Genomic DNA, 18,043 nt, shown 5'->3' with positions numbered 1-18,043 from the left:
CGCGCTCTGAAGTTTCTGTTTTGTTGCCACATGGTAGCGTTTTTACCATGCTCGGAGCTTGCCAGAAAGACTGGAAGCACAGCATCTTGAGAGGATCCACTGCACCCGATGGATCGTTTGAGAAATGGAATGGCGTCCGTTTAAATTTGACGTTCCGTAATCAGTTTGACGCTGAACGTTGAAGTTTTATGTCATTTTTATTACTTGCCGGTTTTTGAAGGTTGAATTTGAACTTGATTTCGTGGAATACTTAACTGATATCCTTACCTGATTGAAGTTTTGTTCATGAATACCAACATTGGTACATTTTTCAGATCTGTGTCATGTCTTTGCAAGTATTTTTTTTGTTTTTTGGATTTGTTTTTCGGATTGTTTTACTGCTACATACTGTCAATTCTGAGACTGCTTCACAATTTCTCAATATAATAAGACTAATAGCTTTTTTTCATTTTAGCTCTTTCTTGTAAGTATATGTGTAAGTACGATTTTTAGTTATTCCGGAGACCCATATGAGTCTACATGCCAATTTATACGATTGGCCGATTGAAACGACAGGAGGCGTTTTGCTACACATACAAACACAATCTTTTGTATTTTTTTATAGCTATAGAAATTGATCTACAATGCGTAAGTACGACATTTAGTTCTACGATTGTTATTTCAGGTCCTTTGTCAATATTTCAGGCTCTTTGTCAATATAGCAAAATTTTGGTGTATATATGTGTTAGTAAGATTTTTAGTTCTACAACGTTTATTCAGGCTCTTTGTCGATATAGCAAAATATTGGTGTATACATGTGTTAGTACGATTTTAGCTCTAGAATTGTTATTTCAGGCTCCTCGTCAATATAGCAATATTTTAGCGTATACATGTGTTAGTACCATTTTTAGTTCTCGAACTGTTATTTTATGATCTATGTCAATATATCAAAATTTTAGTGTATACATGTGTTATTACGATTTTTAGTTCTCGAACTGTTATTTCATGATCTTTGTCAATATATCAAAATTTTATTGTATACATGTGTTAGTACCATTTTTAGTTCTCGAACTGTTATTCCATGATCTTTGCCAATATAGCAAAAATTTGACGTATACATGTGTTAGTACGATTTTTAGCTCTCGAATTGTTATTTCATGATCTTTGCCAATATAGCAAAATTTTGGTGTATACATGTGTTCGTACGATTTTTAGCTCACGAACTGTTATTTCAGGCCCTTTGTCAATATAGTAAAATTTTGGTGTATACATGTGTTAGTACGATTTTTAGTTCTAGAAGTGTTATTTTATGATCTTCGTTGATATATCAAAAATTTAACCTATACATGTGTTAGTACGATTTTTAGTTCTAGAACTGTTATTTCAGGCTCTTTCTCGATATAGCAAAATTTTGGTGTATACATGTATTAGTACGATTTTTTGTTCTAGAACTGTTATTCTTCAATTATTAGTTGTTCAAGTTGTTTGGTTTTTGCTTCAGTTTCTATGCCTTCGGTGTATTGCGCGTAGCGCCTATGTTTTAATCATCGATTGGCTTTGTTTTTATATTAGCTATTAGCATTTTTGCGCTTTCCATTAGTGATGTTATAACTGTCGTTTGATTTCTAAAATTGATAACATTGAAGGTGGAGAAACTAGCGATCAAAGTGTGGGGATCACTGGAAAACATTGAAGCCGAGATTGACAGGCGAGACGAGCGGACCGACGCAAGTCGGAAGAAACGTGTGGAAAAAGAAGTTAAACAATTGCGCAGAACTGTCCGTTCTACCACGTGGACAAAAGATCTTTCCGAACAAACACATGTACACCAATTTGGAGATGAGGAGACGCACGTGAAAGCAGACATGTATAGCAGAACGTGTACAAGTTGCGGATATGTTTCAACTTTTGAAAAACTTTAATTTTTTTATGAAGTACTTAATGTATGAACTTTTTTCTCGTTTTTTTTTTCAGTTTTTTTTTCAGCTTTGGTCTTTACATTTGTCAACACTAATTTCTTGTCTTGGGCGGATTGAGTTTTAAAGTCCCCTTTTCAGTTATTTCCGCAAATAGTGGTAAAATTGCACTGTATAATTTAAAAAGAAATGATTTAATCAATTTTTCTATCTTAGTCTGATTTTTTTGGTGTTATTTCTTTCCGAATCTGCGGAAACTAAGTCAGCATTCAGTGTTTCTAATTTCGAAGGAAATAAGCAATAAGTTTAGTCAGTTTTGCAGTTTAAAATGTGTTGATTGTTTTTTGCGCATTCTTTCCTTCGCGAATGAGAGTAGCTCCCAATCGGAGCTTGTGTTTTTCGGCGTAATTCCCAAAGCATGGATTTTTTCCTGAATTGAATGTTAAGGTCAAATCTCTAGACAGATTGCTTTGAAAGTTCTCTTTCATTAAATGCGCTCATTTTAATTAAGAAAAAGGGCTTTGTGATGTTATGCAATGCTTGAAAAAGTTAACTTCTTACCAACGAATTCAAGTTATAGAAAAATGCGAAAATTCCGACAAATTTAATTGAAGGACAATTTTCCTAATTCAGAACATTTTTTTGCATGCAAAAGGTAATTTTTCAGGCTGTTTTTATGTCTCAACGTCATCTAAAGCTTGAATTTGCTCGAGAGTCGCTGATTTTGGTGGAAAAAATGAATGAAATGATATTAATGTTGAAATTGTAGTCGAACTGAATAAGGAGATCAGCCTCTCCTCAATCTTCGTCGAAAACATCAGATCCATTTTTTTAATCGCCACTGATGGTTTTAAGAATCTGTATCACGGCCAAAAGAGCTATAATATGATACCACACTTGACCCTCTACTAATTTTCTTTGAGGTAGTCAAATTTAGCTAGAAAAAAAATTAATAAACGCATTCATCGAGATACCCATCCATCGAGAAAATTCGAGAAAATAATTATATATGTAAAAGACCAATTGACCTATTTTAGATCGATTCGTTGTCTCTTAGTTTTCTGAAACATCAAAGTTGCAGCAAAAAAGTGTAAAAGTTGAAGTATTGCTCTTTTTATTAGTTCGTTGGGTCCCAAATTTTGCAACTTGCTATATTTCAAAGTTTCATCCTTGAAAGCTTGTCTAAAAAATTTTTTAGCAAAGCAGATTGTTATCAAAGCAACTTTAATTGCACCTAATTTTGATCACCCTGTAGCTTGCTTCATAAAACTTTCGAAAGCTGGTTCAACCATTGAAAATTTGTTTTCGGCTGCTGGGCGGTACACAAACACGCTTTTGTTTTAGTGTGGAACAATTTTTTGCTTTTTCCGAAAACCCATATCAAAACGACGTCAAGTAAATCAGGTCCATGCTTGGAATTCCGTGCTTGAAAAAATACTTATCAAAACTCAATCAAGTATATAAAAGTGAACTTGAAATTAATCAAATTTTTTTAATAGCTCGCTTGAAAACTTGAGCAATTTGAACATTTGAATTTGCTCAAGTTTGGTTTAACTTCTAAACATTTTGAAGTCTTTCAGTTTCATTTTTTGATAGCATACTTATAAAATTTTGTGTTTTCGCAATCCGGTTCAATGAAAATGTTTAATTTTCTCAATGTTTTTATCGGCTGAAGCTAGTTTTATTGCAATTATAACTCGTTCTGTAATTTGCATTTTTTTTTTCGATCCGGTTTTTCTGTAATTGACCCTTTATTTTTTCGCGAAAGGTCACGAAAAACGTGATGGACATTTAATTACGAAAATGAAATTTCCCAGCGAAATGAAAGTTTTGCCTATTGATCCAGTTTTCTCAAATTGGGTTGACTTCAACATAAAAGTGTCCATCATACAATGCTCTACAATTTCAAAGAGCTTTGAAGCCATCAATTTTTTTTTCGAAAATCAAAAGTTGAAGCTGAAGGTTTTTGAAAAAACAAGACAAAGCAGTTTTTTTTTCAGTTTCCTTGCTCTTTCATTTCTTTTTTCCAACTATCAGTTGGCTATGTTTTGTTTTTCACGCAAAATCAGTTCCCATAAACATTCCTCGGAAATTGGCGAATGAGTTATCATATTCAGCTGTGATTGGAACAATAATGAAAAATTCTAATTTTTTCATAAGGATTTAACAATAACGAATTTTTTTATTAGGTGAGCGAGCAGGCTTAAAATAGCTTATTTTTGCCTAATTTAGTCCCTGAAAACTTAGTGCATCTCGAGTACGGTTAATTTTTGCAGTTTACTTCCGCCCGTTTGGAAATCAAAAGCTTTCAAGAAAAAATTTTCCGAGTTCAAAAATATTCTGCAAAAAAGTTCGAAAAAAAATTGAATTTTTTTAACGATTTTTTTTTTCGTTTTTCTATTCATTTTTCCGCTATTTGAATTTCTAATTTTTATTATGAATGCCGAAATATGCCTAGCTCTAGAAAAAATATTTTTGTATTTTTTAAGACTATGGTCGGAACATTCTGTGCTAAAACCAATACTCTTGTTCTAAGCTTTTACAAGTTCATTTCTTCACTTAACGCACAAAAAAATTGTCAGTATTTAAAGACAAAGTGTTATTTAAGCTAATTTTATCAAAAAGGATTGTGATCGTAACCTCTGTGATAACTTGCGGAGCAATCAGAAATTGTTTCCAAGCTTTTTTCTATGGCTGGGACATGTTAGCTCATCCTGAAGCAGCGACCAAAAATAGTTACTTGATTCGACAACCAACCTATGTGACCTCTATATATACTTTTTACTAATGAAGCGCGTCTGAATTGCTTATTTTTAGCTTTCTAGTTGTAATACGTCACAAGTTGTGTCTAAAATGTTTGTATGTTGTTAACTTTGGTTTTCTGCTCGAAAAAAAATAATTGCTTTTATTCGCAGGCACGAAAAATTTGTGACGCATGACAGATTGTGATGAATTCAAATGCTTTGGAATGTATATGAACTTGGTTTTTGAAATAGAAATTATAAGTTGCGCCATCAGTCAGGTGTATTTTTTCAATAACTGATTAAATATTCATTTGAAGTGTATTTTCGCATACCTGTATTTGCGCATATCTAAGTGCTTTTTGCTTTTAATGTGTCAAATGCGACAAAAAAATCATTCTTTTTCTCGGAACATCGGGGCAAAAATCATTAAAACTATAGTAGACCTAAGGGCAAAAAAAGAGCAGTATTTTGAAGGGTTTTTGAAAGTTAAATGTGTATTTAAACGCCTATTTTGCGCCGCAGTAGAGTTTTTGAAACAAAAAATGGACCAAAAATGACGGTTTTTGTCACTTCCTTAAAGGTTTCGACCAAAAATTAGCGTTTTTCGACGTGCGCTTCCCCTTAAGTTTAGAATCGATTTATGTCGCAAAATAAAATCGAAGGGGAATTTTTTGCCAATGTGTTGAACCACTGAGGGGGAAGGCCCCTCCAAATCCACCTCTAATTTACAGTTTACTGTTTTTCAACCTACCTAATTGATGAGTCATCTTTGAAATAAAATTTTAAGGAAAAATGGCTTTTTTGGCGTGCTAGTATTTTGTTTTTTGTATATGGAATTCAAATGTCCTCTTTTGATTTTTCAACATCCTGTTAAAAAGAATGAATTGATCGAATTTGATTTTCTCTTCGTTAAAGATTTTTAGCACGTGTGACCGAACATATTTTTCAATGTGATGTGTCTGCAAGGCGGAGGACAGCAAGGTACTGGGGGTTCACAGCGCATAGGAGGAGGTATATTACAGATGGGGGGAGCACGCAATGGAATCCACTTGGGCGGGTTGCATGTTGTATTGTAGCCGTAGCCATAGTCCGCGCAGCACCCGTTGCATCGCAGTTGACATGGACCATACTGAGGCCAGCAACATTTGCGCATGTTTCTTAGCTTCTCGTACCTTTCACAGTCAGTGAGGGGTTTTGGTTTAACCAACACTAATTTCTCTTTTGGCGGCTCTGATCCAGAACCAGAGCGAGAACCAGAACCAGATCGCTTAGCCTGGGATCCACTTCCCTTAAGACCTCCTTGACTAGATTTTTTCGGTCCACCGCTTCCACTAGAGCCACTGGACGCTGAGTCAGCTTCGCCGGATCCTCTCGCGGCACTTGAACCTCTCTGTTGACTGGATCCGCGAGCTTCACTAGATCCCCGTGCTTGACTTGAACCTCTTGCCTCACTGGAACCGCGTGCCTGGCTAGATCCTCTGGCCGCGCTTGATCCTCGTGCTTGACTGGAGCCCCGAGCTTGGCTGGATCCTCTCTGGGCGCTGGATCCCCTGGCCGCACTTGAGCCTCTGTTTTCCGACATTTTTATATAATATGCTGTATTTTGCTGATTGGTTCTTTCTTGGTTGTCTCAACTTTACTGCGGCTTGTGTACAATTAATTTATTTGAGATTGACTTTTGACTGTTGGTTTTAATTTGGTTTGACTTCTAGAATCTATCTAGTAAACCTTGCAATCAGCAAGGGTATTGCAATCGGGTACTAGTTTTTTCTCCCTCAAATAACTTTCTTCACAGAAGGGCTAAAAATAGATCAGGTAAATTTACTCATGTGCCGACTATATAGGGCTATTTCTAGTCCCTTTTGCTGGAAATACTGCAACATAGGTATTTTGGGCATGTTAGGAATTTAAATATTTGCCTAACATGCCCACGCAGAAGAGGATAAAAAAGAGGGGGACAAAAGTTTTTTTTTGAATTTTCTGTTTTTGATTTTTTTCTCGTCGTAGAGGGTTTGATTCTTTTTTCCTTTTCCCCACCTGAAACTTTTTAGAAGTAAAATGATTGTTCACATTGCTTGATTGTTATGAAAGTTTAAATGTCGATTTATTAAGCCATGACAAACATATTTAATCATCATAACCAGGTAAAGCCACACGTTACACCATAAAACTGATGCTCGTGCGAGGTGGGAGAAAAGGTAAAAGAGCCGAGGGTTTCTGCTCAGGCTTTTTGATCTTGTTACCTCTTAATAAGTGGTCTTCCGATGCTTTTTTTTACACTATATTGTGCTGGCACGATGATTTTTTTTTCAAAAGTAGCGTTTTCCAATTTTATAGATCTATTGTATTCGACAATTTCGAAATTTTATGGTTTTTTTCAACTTAGCGGCTTTCTTGTCATGTGTCGCAAGTAGTGCGAAGCTCGGCTTTGCCTTGATGTCATGGATTTGAGAATTCAAGACGAATCGAACTATTCATTTTCTCAATTTTTTTATAGACAAAATCGCAAAAATAAATTTTCCGGGATTTCCAACAAATTTTTTTGATGGAACGAAAGAAAATGGTCTCAGCTACCCTCAATTCAAGTATCACCACTTGTTTCAAAGTCTGATCAAATTGTTAAAGGCTAAAAAACTCTAAACGCTTAAAGTTACGATGCAAGATATGAAGAATAAATCGATTAACATCTGTTAGTTTGTTCACCATGACAAGTTTTATTAACATTCCGACAATGAGAAAGTTTTTTCTACTTGAGTGTGAAAGGTGAGGAGGAGTGGGAAAAAGGCATCAAAGAAAATTTTTTGACCCAAAATAATGTAAAAAGTCCTTCAAACCAAATAGTGGTAGTTTCAGTGAGGCTAGTTCAGATCATTTGCTATCAGCCGTTGTAAAAATTTCATTCTCAATCTAAAAAGATTCATGAAAACAGATATTTCAGATAGTATAGGGGCTTAAAGAGAACTCAATGCAGGGTTGAAAGAAAGGAGAAAAATGGTAAGGATAAAGTTAGGACGAGGGGGTTAGGATATAGAAAAAATACTTTTTGAAAATTTCAAATAGAGAATTCGGTATAAGTCATTTTGACTTTCTTCTTTTATAAAGGCATGTTGGTATAGAGGTAACAAGCGTGTCTCATCATGTCCATCACAATAGAGATGGACATCTATTTGACACATTTTTTCTCGTAGACAAATATATTAGTTTCATAATTCTTATGATTCAGTATAAAATCATAACTCTTGTAGTGTTTCGGGCAAAACTGCAATGGTAGACTTAGAGCAGGTCATCTGATCTCATTAAGTGCCTTTTCCAAGGGTCCCGTACCTTCAGTATTGTACTAGGTAATTTATACTCTTGAATAAATTGATTCTTTTTCTTCTTTGAAAACCTGCATTTGCTTTCAGTTTTTTAGTGAAAGACATTGTGTGGTGAAAGTTGGAATGGAAATTCTTTCTGAAGTTACCCAGAGAAAACCAATTTTGTTCAAAGGATAAATTTTTGCTTATGGCTTCCTTTTTATTCAAACTGCCGACCTTAAAAAGGCAAGGTTTTGCCGGGGTTGTGGTTGAATCCGGGTAGAAAGTTTTCACGATATCATGAAAAATAATATCATGAAAGGTATTCAGAATCTGTTGTTGCCTGTCACAAACATTATGGATTTTACGAATTGTCAAAATGCGTATCTCGGAAAAAATTTTTGTGCATCGAAGTGTTAATGTTACTTTTTCATTGTCGCCCAGTATACAGTGCTGATTTAAATTATCCGGCCAAAACGAACATTTGAAATTTCAAAATGTTTTTTTTTCAATATGGGTTTAGATGAGACAAAAAGTGAAGAAAAGAAAGTTGATTAGAATTTCATTGGATTTTTTGTGGTGCAATTTTTTACCCGAAATTATTAAACAAAATTTTAACCCCAAAAATATGTTATGGGCTGCTTTTTTGGTTAATCTAAAATTACGTTTACTAAATTAATTGATGAGAAAGTTATATCAAAAGAAGCTTCTTACATAACCCAACATTGTTCTAGTAAATTAATTGATGAGAAAATTATATCAAAAGAAGCTTCGTACATAACCCAACATTGTTAACCCAACATAAGGTTAAATTTTGCTTTACAATTTCGGGAAAAAATTGCACCACAATAGTTTTTGTGAAATTCTAAGCAACTTTGTTTTCTTTTTGTCTAATCTTAACCCAATTTGAGTGTCCGGTTAATTTAAGCCAGCATTGTATATGGACGGTTTCTGCATTAATTTTTAAAAATAATTATTGCATTTCATATGATTGACTCGAAACTGATTTTTAGACAGAATGAACTTCGGCAAACTGAGCGATGAAAACGCTAAGCCTAAGTTACTTTTTGGGGCACCCGCTGATATAGTGGACGATATGGATCACTTATCAGTTAGAGAAACTAATGATACATCATCGTCTGCAAATGACACTTTCAAAACGAAGACCAATAAATCGGAAGGCATTTCGGTCCCTGACAATGACTTATCTGATGAAGATCTTGCGTTTGTCTGCGACGAAGCAGTTTCACCTTCGAAGAAATTCAATTTAAAAACTACATATTCTCTGGATCAAGCAATGGCTGGCAACAAAAAGAAACGGAAACGGAGAGGATTTAAGGCCAGTTTGGCCACTGGAATGGTTCTCCCGGGACTCCAAACGGAAGGTCAAAATGATGAAACAGAATTGAAACTTCCAAATGAACAACTGAATGCTAAAAGCGACACTAACGCAATAGAAAATTTGTTCGTTATCTGGTCCCAAAATGCAAATATAAAAAACTGTTTGTTTTTCGAGACACTTACATTGTCATTTCGGGATACAGAGCGACCTTTGACATTTTTTGCGAATTCATTGGTCAAGTTCAACTCTGAAAATGTGCTAAATAGTGATCTATTTGAAAAATCCTTCGAGTTGCTGGAAACTTTTTTGATTAAAAACCCGAATCGAATCGACAGTAATTTGGAGATAACAGTTCAACAGAGTTTGTTGGAATCAGTTTGTGAGCTGGATTTTACGCCAAATCTGAAAAAGTGCCTCGAATTGTATCGATTAAAAGACGTGATGGGAAATGCATTTGTGTTTGTTATTCAAAAGCTGATTGGCAAAAAGAACTTCAAGGTATGATTTTTAAGTATTCAGGCATGACGTTTCGTTGCTTAAGAAAGGCCAAATCAAATAAGTATCACGAAACGAATTTGATTTTTCTTCTTTCACGATACAAACAACTTGATGAGGACTAATGATGTTATAATAAGAAATTGTTTAACAAAACCACTGAATCATTGTGCAGATGACATGCTCTATTTTTAGAAAAATCAGTTCGATCTGGATACTAATACCTCATGCTGTATTACCTTCTGCCACTCTCGATACTGAGAAATGCTACATCTAGGATTTTAACCATTTTGTCTTTAAAAATAGAATTTCGATAGTAATTTTTCATGATGATTTTTTTTGGCTTCTTGATTGTCGGCTTAAGAACTGTCGGCTTAGTTTCCGAATTGTTAATATGATTTATTTATTTATTATGCGAGTGCTTTTGTTCAAAAACGTGGATAGGAACCTTACACGGTTTTCATAAAACTTTTTTTTATTCGATTCTTCATATTCATTTTTAAATCGATCTTCAGACTTCGGCTATTCGGCTATAATTTTTGTCAGCTTTGGTTTCCATTTAAATTCAATTTGTACCTTCAAACTGTACTGTTGCTACATTCTGGACTCATCGATCAATTTTATTCCTGGGACGACAAGCGTCCTCAGTTCGAACTGAAAAGTTTTTCCTGGAAAGAGTAAACTGAAAAGATTTTCCTTTTGAAAACATCTTCGGCTCATCGTTTGTCTGATTACTTCTTGTCGGCTTAGTTGCCACAGCGTTGATTTGTCTTGGAGTTTAAGCAATTCCCTCAATAAGTTAAAGTCATTCCTGTAATTTTTAAAACGATCATTCCTGATTCTATATAATTTTCCGTTTGTTTTTTTTTTCTAGTTTTTTTGCTCAAAAGATTTTTTCGCTGTAAATAGTTTTGAAATCCATCATATCGGCTTGTGATTTCCAAATTGCCTTGTTTGAAAGTAAAAGTTTTTTTGTATGTGTTTCGAATTTCAAAATTGTATGGCTCAATTTTGTTTGCGGCTCAACTAGCGTCTGCTCAAAAGTTTTTGATTTAGTTGCCGCTAAATGTCTTTAACGCTCCTTTTTCTCGTTTTTTTTTGTGTTTCGCTCAAATTGAACATCTTTAGAGACAAATGCATGAAAAAGTTTTTTTAACAACTTTTCATTCATTTTTTTTCTCTTATGAGTGAATAATCTTGGTCTCCGTTTCAGCAACTAGCTCTAATCGTTCACTATCTGAACCTGTTTGCCTTCGTGGACCTCACTCGTGACCTGTTCATGCCCCTCGTGGCTCAGAATAATGTGAATGTGCTCGAGATCATTCTGTCAGGAGAAGAGACCCTTCAGTGGGATCTAGTCTACTTCCTCGATTCTGTCTGCTCTCCCAAATACAGGCTAGTATGGAGAAATCTTCATGCACCGAAATTAAGTTAACCATATAGTGCTCAGTATATACCATAATTCAGCATTCGAAAATGTGAAAAAACAACTGGGAAATCAGGCCTGTTTGGAACAGTTTGAAGGATGCTGATTGGTTTAAATTGTTTGGGCTTTTAGTCGTGGGAATAGCTGCCTGCAAATTTTTATACTGAATTCTCATCAGCGTGACTATGTTGCTGTTATTATTATCATCATTGCCTTACATTGATTCTGAAGTGAACGAATGTACCATTTTTGCTATGATTCCAAGGATCAACTGTACAATCCCCCTTCTCCTACGTGACCTACAGTAGAATACCCTCCCCAATCATGTATCAATTCTGAAAAATAATTCTGTATAAAAGATGCATTTCATACAGACATGCAAATAAATGTGTGTTTAAACTTTTTAAGAGGGATTGCATTTCTATTATACGTTTGATCCGATTAAAATTGATAATCTCACAAGTGGACTAAAGGGAGGGTTTGGTTATTTCAATTTAAATACTAAGCTCACCTAGCAAAGACGGGGTTTACCTCCGTAAGATTTGATACGGGACTGTTATCTTATCTTTGATTTGTTTCCATGTTTTACGTGAGGACTTGTCTCTGAATTATTTTTAAGTCTAAATTTCACAGGTTCACTGACGCACTGAACGAGACATACGAGGACGGAGCGGATGCAATTCCCAAGATTCAATACGACAAAATTCGTCCAATGGTAAGAAACGAGAAGAAAACTCGGATCGTTTCTTTTTTTTGGTTTCTTTTTAAGTTCTTTAGAGTAAGAATTGTTTTAATTGGCGGTTTTGTTGAAATGTTTTTAAGTCGCGTTTTTTAGGACTGTGTTAGATGTTTTTCTTAGTTTATTTTTTGTTTCTGATTGTCCGAAGTTTTTTTTTGTTTCTGATTGTCTTTTATAATATTTGTGTTCCAAATGCACAATTGGGTAATTTGCGTGTTTTCTTTCGAAGGTCAAATTTTTTGGCAAAAAAATATTTTTGCGCCAGCGGATCTCATTAGTTCAACTTACCAAGACTACCTGTTTTGTTGCCGTAAATCGATTTTTAATCACCTGGCCTCCAAAAACGTAAGTAAAACAAAACGTTTTATTTGACGAATTACCTTTGTAGTTGAATTAATTCATAAAAGATTATTACACTTGCGACGATAAATAACTCCTTCTCTTTTTCTGTAAATAACTTGGCTCACAGGATGAATGAAATTGGTGTTCAAATTCGTACTTCTGTCATTTAACACAATTTTTGAGCGTGTTTACAATTTATATCAGTTTTTTTTTGTTTTGATCTTTTTTTGTCTTTGTTTGTCTTGAAAGGTTTTGGCTGATTTTGATTTGGCTGAGTGGCCTTATTTCGAGTTGTTTGATCAGCAAACATTTTTTAATCAAAAAGCTTAAAAGTTTTGAGGGCTGAACGAACTACTTTCTTTGAGTTTCAAGTGTTTTGTTTTAAAGTTTTTTTTGGTGCGTCTGCTTGACAAGTGTCGGCTTTGTTACCGCGTTGTAAACTTTGATTCAATGTTAATTTAATTATCAATTGTCTTTCGTGGCATGTTCTTCTTTAAATTGATTTTCAGTCATTAAAGTATGGCAAATAATTAATAGAAATTTGTTCTTTCTTTTATGTGAAATTATGATATAATTTTGAGTAGGAAACTTTTAGGTCAAAAGTTTTGATTCTCGATTCTTAACATTGTTCAATTTTACTTATCATTAAGACAAGCTTTTTTCAACTTTTTTTTTCAAATAAACTACGATCATTGACCCAGTACGCCTACTATTCCTAAATGAGATCCATTAGTTCACATGCCCAGTAACTCTACTGTTACTAACTGCTAGTCTGTTTATGATCTGTGCATAACCGTGTTTATTTGATGTATCTGTCGCAGCAGTTGGGCTGATTATAGGATCTGTGACACCTCATTGATATAAAGTGTTGCTTTAATCCTTGAGAACCTATTTTTCCCCGTTGTAATAATCGTTTAATTATTCGAATTTCAATCGAAGTGTATTAAGTCATTATTTGAACTTTATCAATCTACCCCATCTTTAAATGACTTTCAGTGCACCATCCGGCACCCAAATTGTCCTTTAAATGATGGGAAATTTGAAAAAATGAGAATATTGAATATGAGCAAATACTTGATTTTAAGAGAAGTTTATTTGAGACAAAGTAAAACAAAGATACAAAATTTTTTGCTGCGTTCGTCACATTTTCTGTCTATTAGTTTGTCATGTTATGTTTTTGTTGTATCGCAAGTGGTGGGAAACTTCGCTTCTCCTTTGTATTACGCTAGCGAGCAGCTAGTGTTTTTAATACGAACCGTCTTTGTTTCTAACCTAAATCGCAAATAAAAGTGTTCATTAAATATTCACTTTTGTGCCTTTTTTGCCATAATCACAATTTGTAGCATTGGGAATTTCATAGCATCTGTTCTCGTTTTTTTGGCCAGTTTTTTGACGGACAAAGCGCCTGTGGATGAGTGGTTAGGGAGTGAGACTCATAATTTTTATTTAGGTCCAGGGTTGGAGTCACTGACGTCGCCGAGTCTTGCTAGTCCAGGCTTATTTTTACTTTTCCTCATTGCACTTTTTAGAACCCTAGAGCTGCTTTTTGCCGTGTTCTCGCTATTTTTTGCGAAGCGCAGCTTCCCCTCTGTGTCTCAACGTTGCCAATTGATTTGTCCGAAACATTGTTTGCTACTTTTAACCGCTTAGATTAGTCAGCTGGCAGCATTTTTTTTCCAATTTTTTAAATCTAAATCTGAGATAATTAAGCATTTTTTGATTTGAAAATTAAAAGAATAGAGAAATTGGTATACATATTATACAACTTATGATACAATTTATTTTGCAAAATACAACTTATTATGACATATGTTTCTGCTTGTTCTAGCCTCAAAAGTTTTTGAATACGGTGGCAAAAAAGAAGAGTTCAAATAATTTCGGTTTTCAATGAAAACCATAGATTTGAAAAACGTGCTCGTGAAGTAACTGTTGGTACAGTCGGGTCTCGCTTTTGCGAACCCCCGATTTATCGTAAACCTTGATTTTGCGTAATTCTTTCTATGGTCCCAAACTTTTCCCCTTAGTAAAGCCCTGATTTAACGTAGTTTTGATTTAACGTAGATCCTCCAAATTACGTAATTGATGCACTAGAACAAATGCTATGTTGCAATGTACTTAAACCTCCAATTAGCGTAGTACTTCAGTTGGGTTATGTGAAAATCGCATACGGCGGCATGAGTACAGCAAAATGAAAATCACGCTCCGTGGAGTAGAAACATGCTTTAATCAGAGCATACAACGCCGTAAAGACAAATCATAAAGCAATAGCGAAAATTTGGAAACATTTTGATCTGGCTGCATTATCAACTTTGGAAACAGTATTGAAGAAAGAAAATGACATTATCACTTTGTTCGACTGAGCGATAGCAGAAAGAAAACATCTCAAACTCAGCAGTAATCCTCAAATCGATGAAAAATTATATGCATGGTTTTTACGAATTCGAAATTACAACGTAGAATTTATTGATATAACATTATCAAAGGCTGAAGAAATTGCAGAGGAACTGAAAATTCATGAGTTTTCTTCAAGCAAAGAATTCTTAGGCAGTTTTAAAAGCAGGTATGGAATAAAATTTTAAAAAATTGCACTGTCAAGGAGGCGCAGTGCCCATGGAAGATCTGAAAACTTTGAATAACCATGAAAATTCATAACGCAAAATGATGTTGTTCATTGATAATTGCAGTGCACTTCCTTATATGACTCTCGATCGTGTTGAATTGAAATTTTTTCCGCTAAATACAACATCGCGATGTCAACCTATGGACATGGGATTAATCCAAAGTATGAAAAACCTTAATAAAAAGGAAGTTAACAAACGCCAATTTACTAGCTTGGACTGTGGAGAAAAACGTTCAATTTTTTTGTTTTGGTCGCAATGCATATGCTGAAAAAAAAAGTTGTGACAAAGGCGTATCAACTGGTACCGTGAAAAATTGTTTCCGCAAAGCTGGTTTTAGCAGGGGTATCGACGAGGTGCCGGAAATTCTTTTCGATGAAAACACGGTGGATAACATTTTTGACGATGACTGAAGTCTTAGAAATTCTCGAATTCACAGTTCCTACGCTCCGAACTGTGCATCAAAGTATCGAAACATTACGTCAGTATTTTCAAGCAGAGGGTCAACCAGAGGACTTGCACAGGGTAGACAAATTTTACGATACACTTTGTCACCATTTGAACGCGAAGAAGAAATAGTCATCACTGCTAAGCTATTTTGATGTTGACACTTGTGTAACAATCATAGATGATGAATAAAATTCATTAAAAATACTCTTTTTTTTCTTGACCTTGATTTAAGGTAAGCCTCGATTTAGCGTTTATTTTTTCGACCGTCCAAAGAGGTACATTGAATCGAGACTCGACTATATATATATATATATGTTTTTTATGGTTTCCGGTCATCTGTTCAAAATAGGTTACTAGTTTCCCGTCACCACCAGCAATAAGCTATCGAAGTATGCAAAAAGAAAGTTTACATCTGAACAACGGTTTATAAGAGCTAAGTATTTTTGAGTAGCCTTCAGCAAATCTCATTTTATTAACTATCGACGGATTAGAGCGAGCCTAGATAAGAGTTCGAAAAATTTAGCTGGTTTATATACTGGAGGAAAGGAGTTACGCAGCTAAAAAAAATTAAAAACAAAAAATGAAAGAAAGTATTAGTGAACAAAAATAAAATTATTAACTGTTGTTTGTTTTGCACGGGGATTATTATGTACCTGATTTTTTTTGAGATTTTCACATAAAATTGTAAAAAATGATTCAAAACAAAACAACTCTAAAAAAGTTTAAGCTTATCTGAAATATATTGTACTGCAAGAAGGTATGAAGCAGAATACAAAAAACTAAAAGAAATTACACCAAAAGAAATTTTTTCAGCGTCTTCTTGGGTATAAAATTTAAATCAACGCAAAGATTTACTTCACGAACTGCGAAAACTTATTATTTGTTCTACTATTCATTTTTCAAAGAAAACCGTTTTCGGTTTGGCCTAATTTAGTATTACTATCGAATACGCCTAACATCTAGGCTTTCATTTAGCTCTGCTCATCTCACCACGGTCAAAAAATGGCACAATTAAAAAAAAAACTTTTTTTTTCTAAGTTGTTGTTGTCGGCTATTTGTTAAATAGGGGATATAATTGTTGAAATTTCATTTTAAAAAAAAAGAATGAACAACATCTTTTCATCCTATTTCTCTGTATTTTGTAAAATTAGCAACAAAAATGTTCTGGAAGTTGTTTTTTTAAGAACTAAAAAGTTCCATGACACTGTGGATGGTTTTTATTAGAGTGTGAGTAAACTAACTCGGCGTCTGATGAAAAAGTGGGGCATGGAGATGGAGAAAGCGCACAATGTGTACACTGGACAGCTGCTGAGCCAGATGGACTTCTACTTACACACCAGATACGACCAGCAAATGAGTCAGCAATCTCGGGCTGGCAGCACTGCAGGAGGAGGGGGATCCACAGATAACATGGACGAACTAATTCACTCCATCGCAGTTCAAAGAGACGAACTCAAAGTTAGTTCAACAGCCCTTCCAGAGAACATATTGCGTTCATTTCATTAATAATGTAATGTTTCTGGATAAAATAGTTCATGTTCAATTTAAGGGTTGATAATGAACGAAGTGATTTATTATCATTTTAGGTCCTGCAGTTTTTTTTCTTCAGGTGAGCGTTAAAGAATTTATTTTTGCCGAAATTTGAAAGCTGGAAAAAGTACAAAAAAAACAATCATTTCTTTTGATTTCCTTGAGTTGAATGACACTTTTCCAACTGTCTGATGCTATGTTTCAGTTTTATTAGCTTTTCGACTCTTAAAATTATTCGATGTTGAAAAAAATAAAATCACAAGCGGAACATAGTGTTGTATGAAGCTCTTTTGAAGCTCTTTTTTCCAGGTGTCTGAAAACTGCCCCGTAAAATATTTTGAAAACTCAAATTGCCTGTCTAAAACGGATATCCTAGTTCATGTGGAATATCGCGACTTCAACAGTTAACACGGTTGTCATCCGGCCGGATTGGCACAAACTCATGATGTATTTGTATATGTCTGTATATTAGATATTATTACTGGTCGGATGGCCTTGACCGATGCGACTTAGATATATCAGAGAGCATGATCTGTGATCAGAGAGCATGAACTCTCAGAGCAAAAGAATACTTGTTAAATTCAGTTGTTTTTTCTATTATTAGCGAGCCTATCTTGAGTTAGTTTACCTATCTGTGAGGACTAGAATTACTCATACACAGAGGTATGACATGGCACAGCCAGCAGGATATAAAATCCCGTTGATTATCTTGCCGTTCTGGCAAAAAGAATCAGCAGAGCCCTCAGTAGAATGATCCAAGTGGGCAGTCATGATGGAGATGGCTGTTTTTGCCAAAGACGGGTGTTAGAAGTACGAAATTTACTTCGAGAAAAGCCAGCGAATATCGAACCAACAGAGCCAACGTATGAGATAGACATTAAACGTGAAACGGAAGCACAGAAACGTAACCGGGATATCCGCAACCAAGAGAAAAAAATTAACATGGAAAAATAAAGTAATCAAGGCCAGACAAAAAGGAGTTCCGTGCAATGCATTTGCATGGGACGAGGCAGATGCAAAAGTGAGGAGCTACATATTTCTATGTCTCGGGGCCAAAGGCCAACGCGAACTCCTGCAGAACAGACCCGATCTTGACTTACAACCAGTGACAACGAAAGAAATCGTGAAAGCACTAGAAGATATCTTTATTATGACAAGAATTATCG

General features: G+C 34.9%; 2 protein-coding genes across 2 annotated transcripts in view; both read left to right on the top strand.

Annotated features, from left to right (window-relative positions):
- LOC134844655 (DNA repair protein complementing XP-A cells homolog) overlaps window positions 1-2,048 on the top strand; it is a 53,096-nt gene extending 51,048 nt beyond the window's left edge. Inside the window, exon 4 of the mRNA XM_063861453.1 lies at window positions 1,626-2,048. Within this exon, the coding sequence (XP_063717523.1) occupies window positions 1,626-1,901 (276 nt within the window). The 3' untranslated portion in view covers window positions 1,902-2,048. The remainder of the gene's footprint in view (window positions 1-1,625) is intronic.
- A 6,903-nt stretch (window positions 2,049-8,951) lies between these two features.
- The window catches only part of LOC134844770 (exonuclease mut-7 homolog), a 29,572-nt gene continuing 20,480 nt past the window's right edge, over window positions 8,952-18,043 (top strand). The window contains exons 1-4 of the mRNA XM_063861585.1: window positions 8,952-9,775; window positions 10,986-11,167; window positions 11,832-11,913; window positions 16,572-16,805. Of these exons, the coding sequence (XP_063717655.1) occupies window positions 8,954-9,775; window positions 10,986-11,167; window positions 11,832-11,913; window positions 16,572-16,805 (1,320 nt within the window). The 5' untranslated portion in view covers window positions 8,952-8,953. The remainder of the gene's footprint in view (window positions 9,776-10,985; window positions 11,168-11,831; window positions 11,914-16,571; window positions 16,806-18,043) is intronic.

This window comes from Symsagittifera roscoffensis, chromosome 4 (assembly GCF_963678635.1).
Source record: "Symsagittifera roscoffensis chromosome 4, txSymRosc1.1, whole genome shotgun sequence".
Classification (NCBI taxonomy): Eukaryota; Metazoa; Xenacoelomorpha; order Acoela; family Convolutidae; genus Symsagittifera; species Symsagittifera roscoffensis.
Note: the sequence above shows the minus strand (reverse complement) of the source record. Positions and strands in the feature narration are given on the sequence as shown.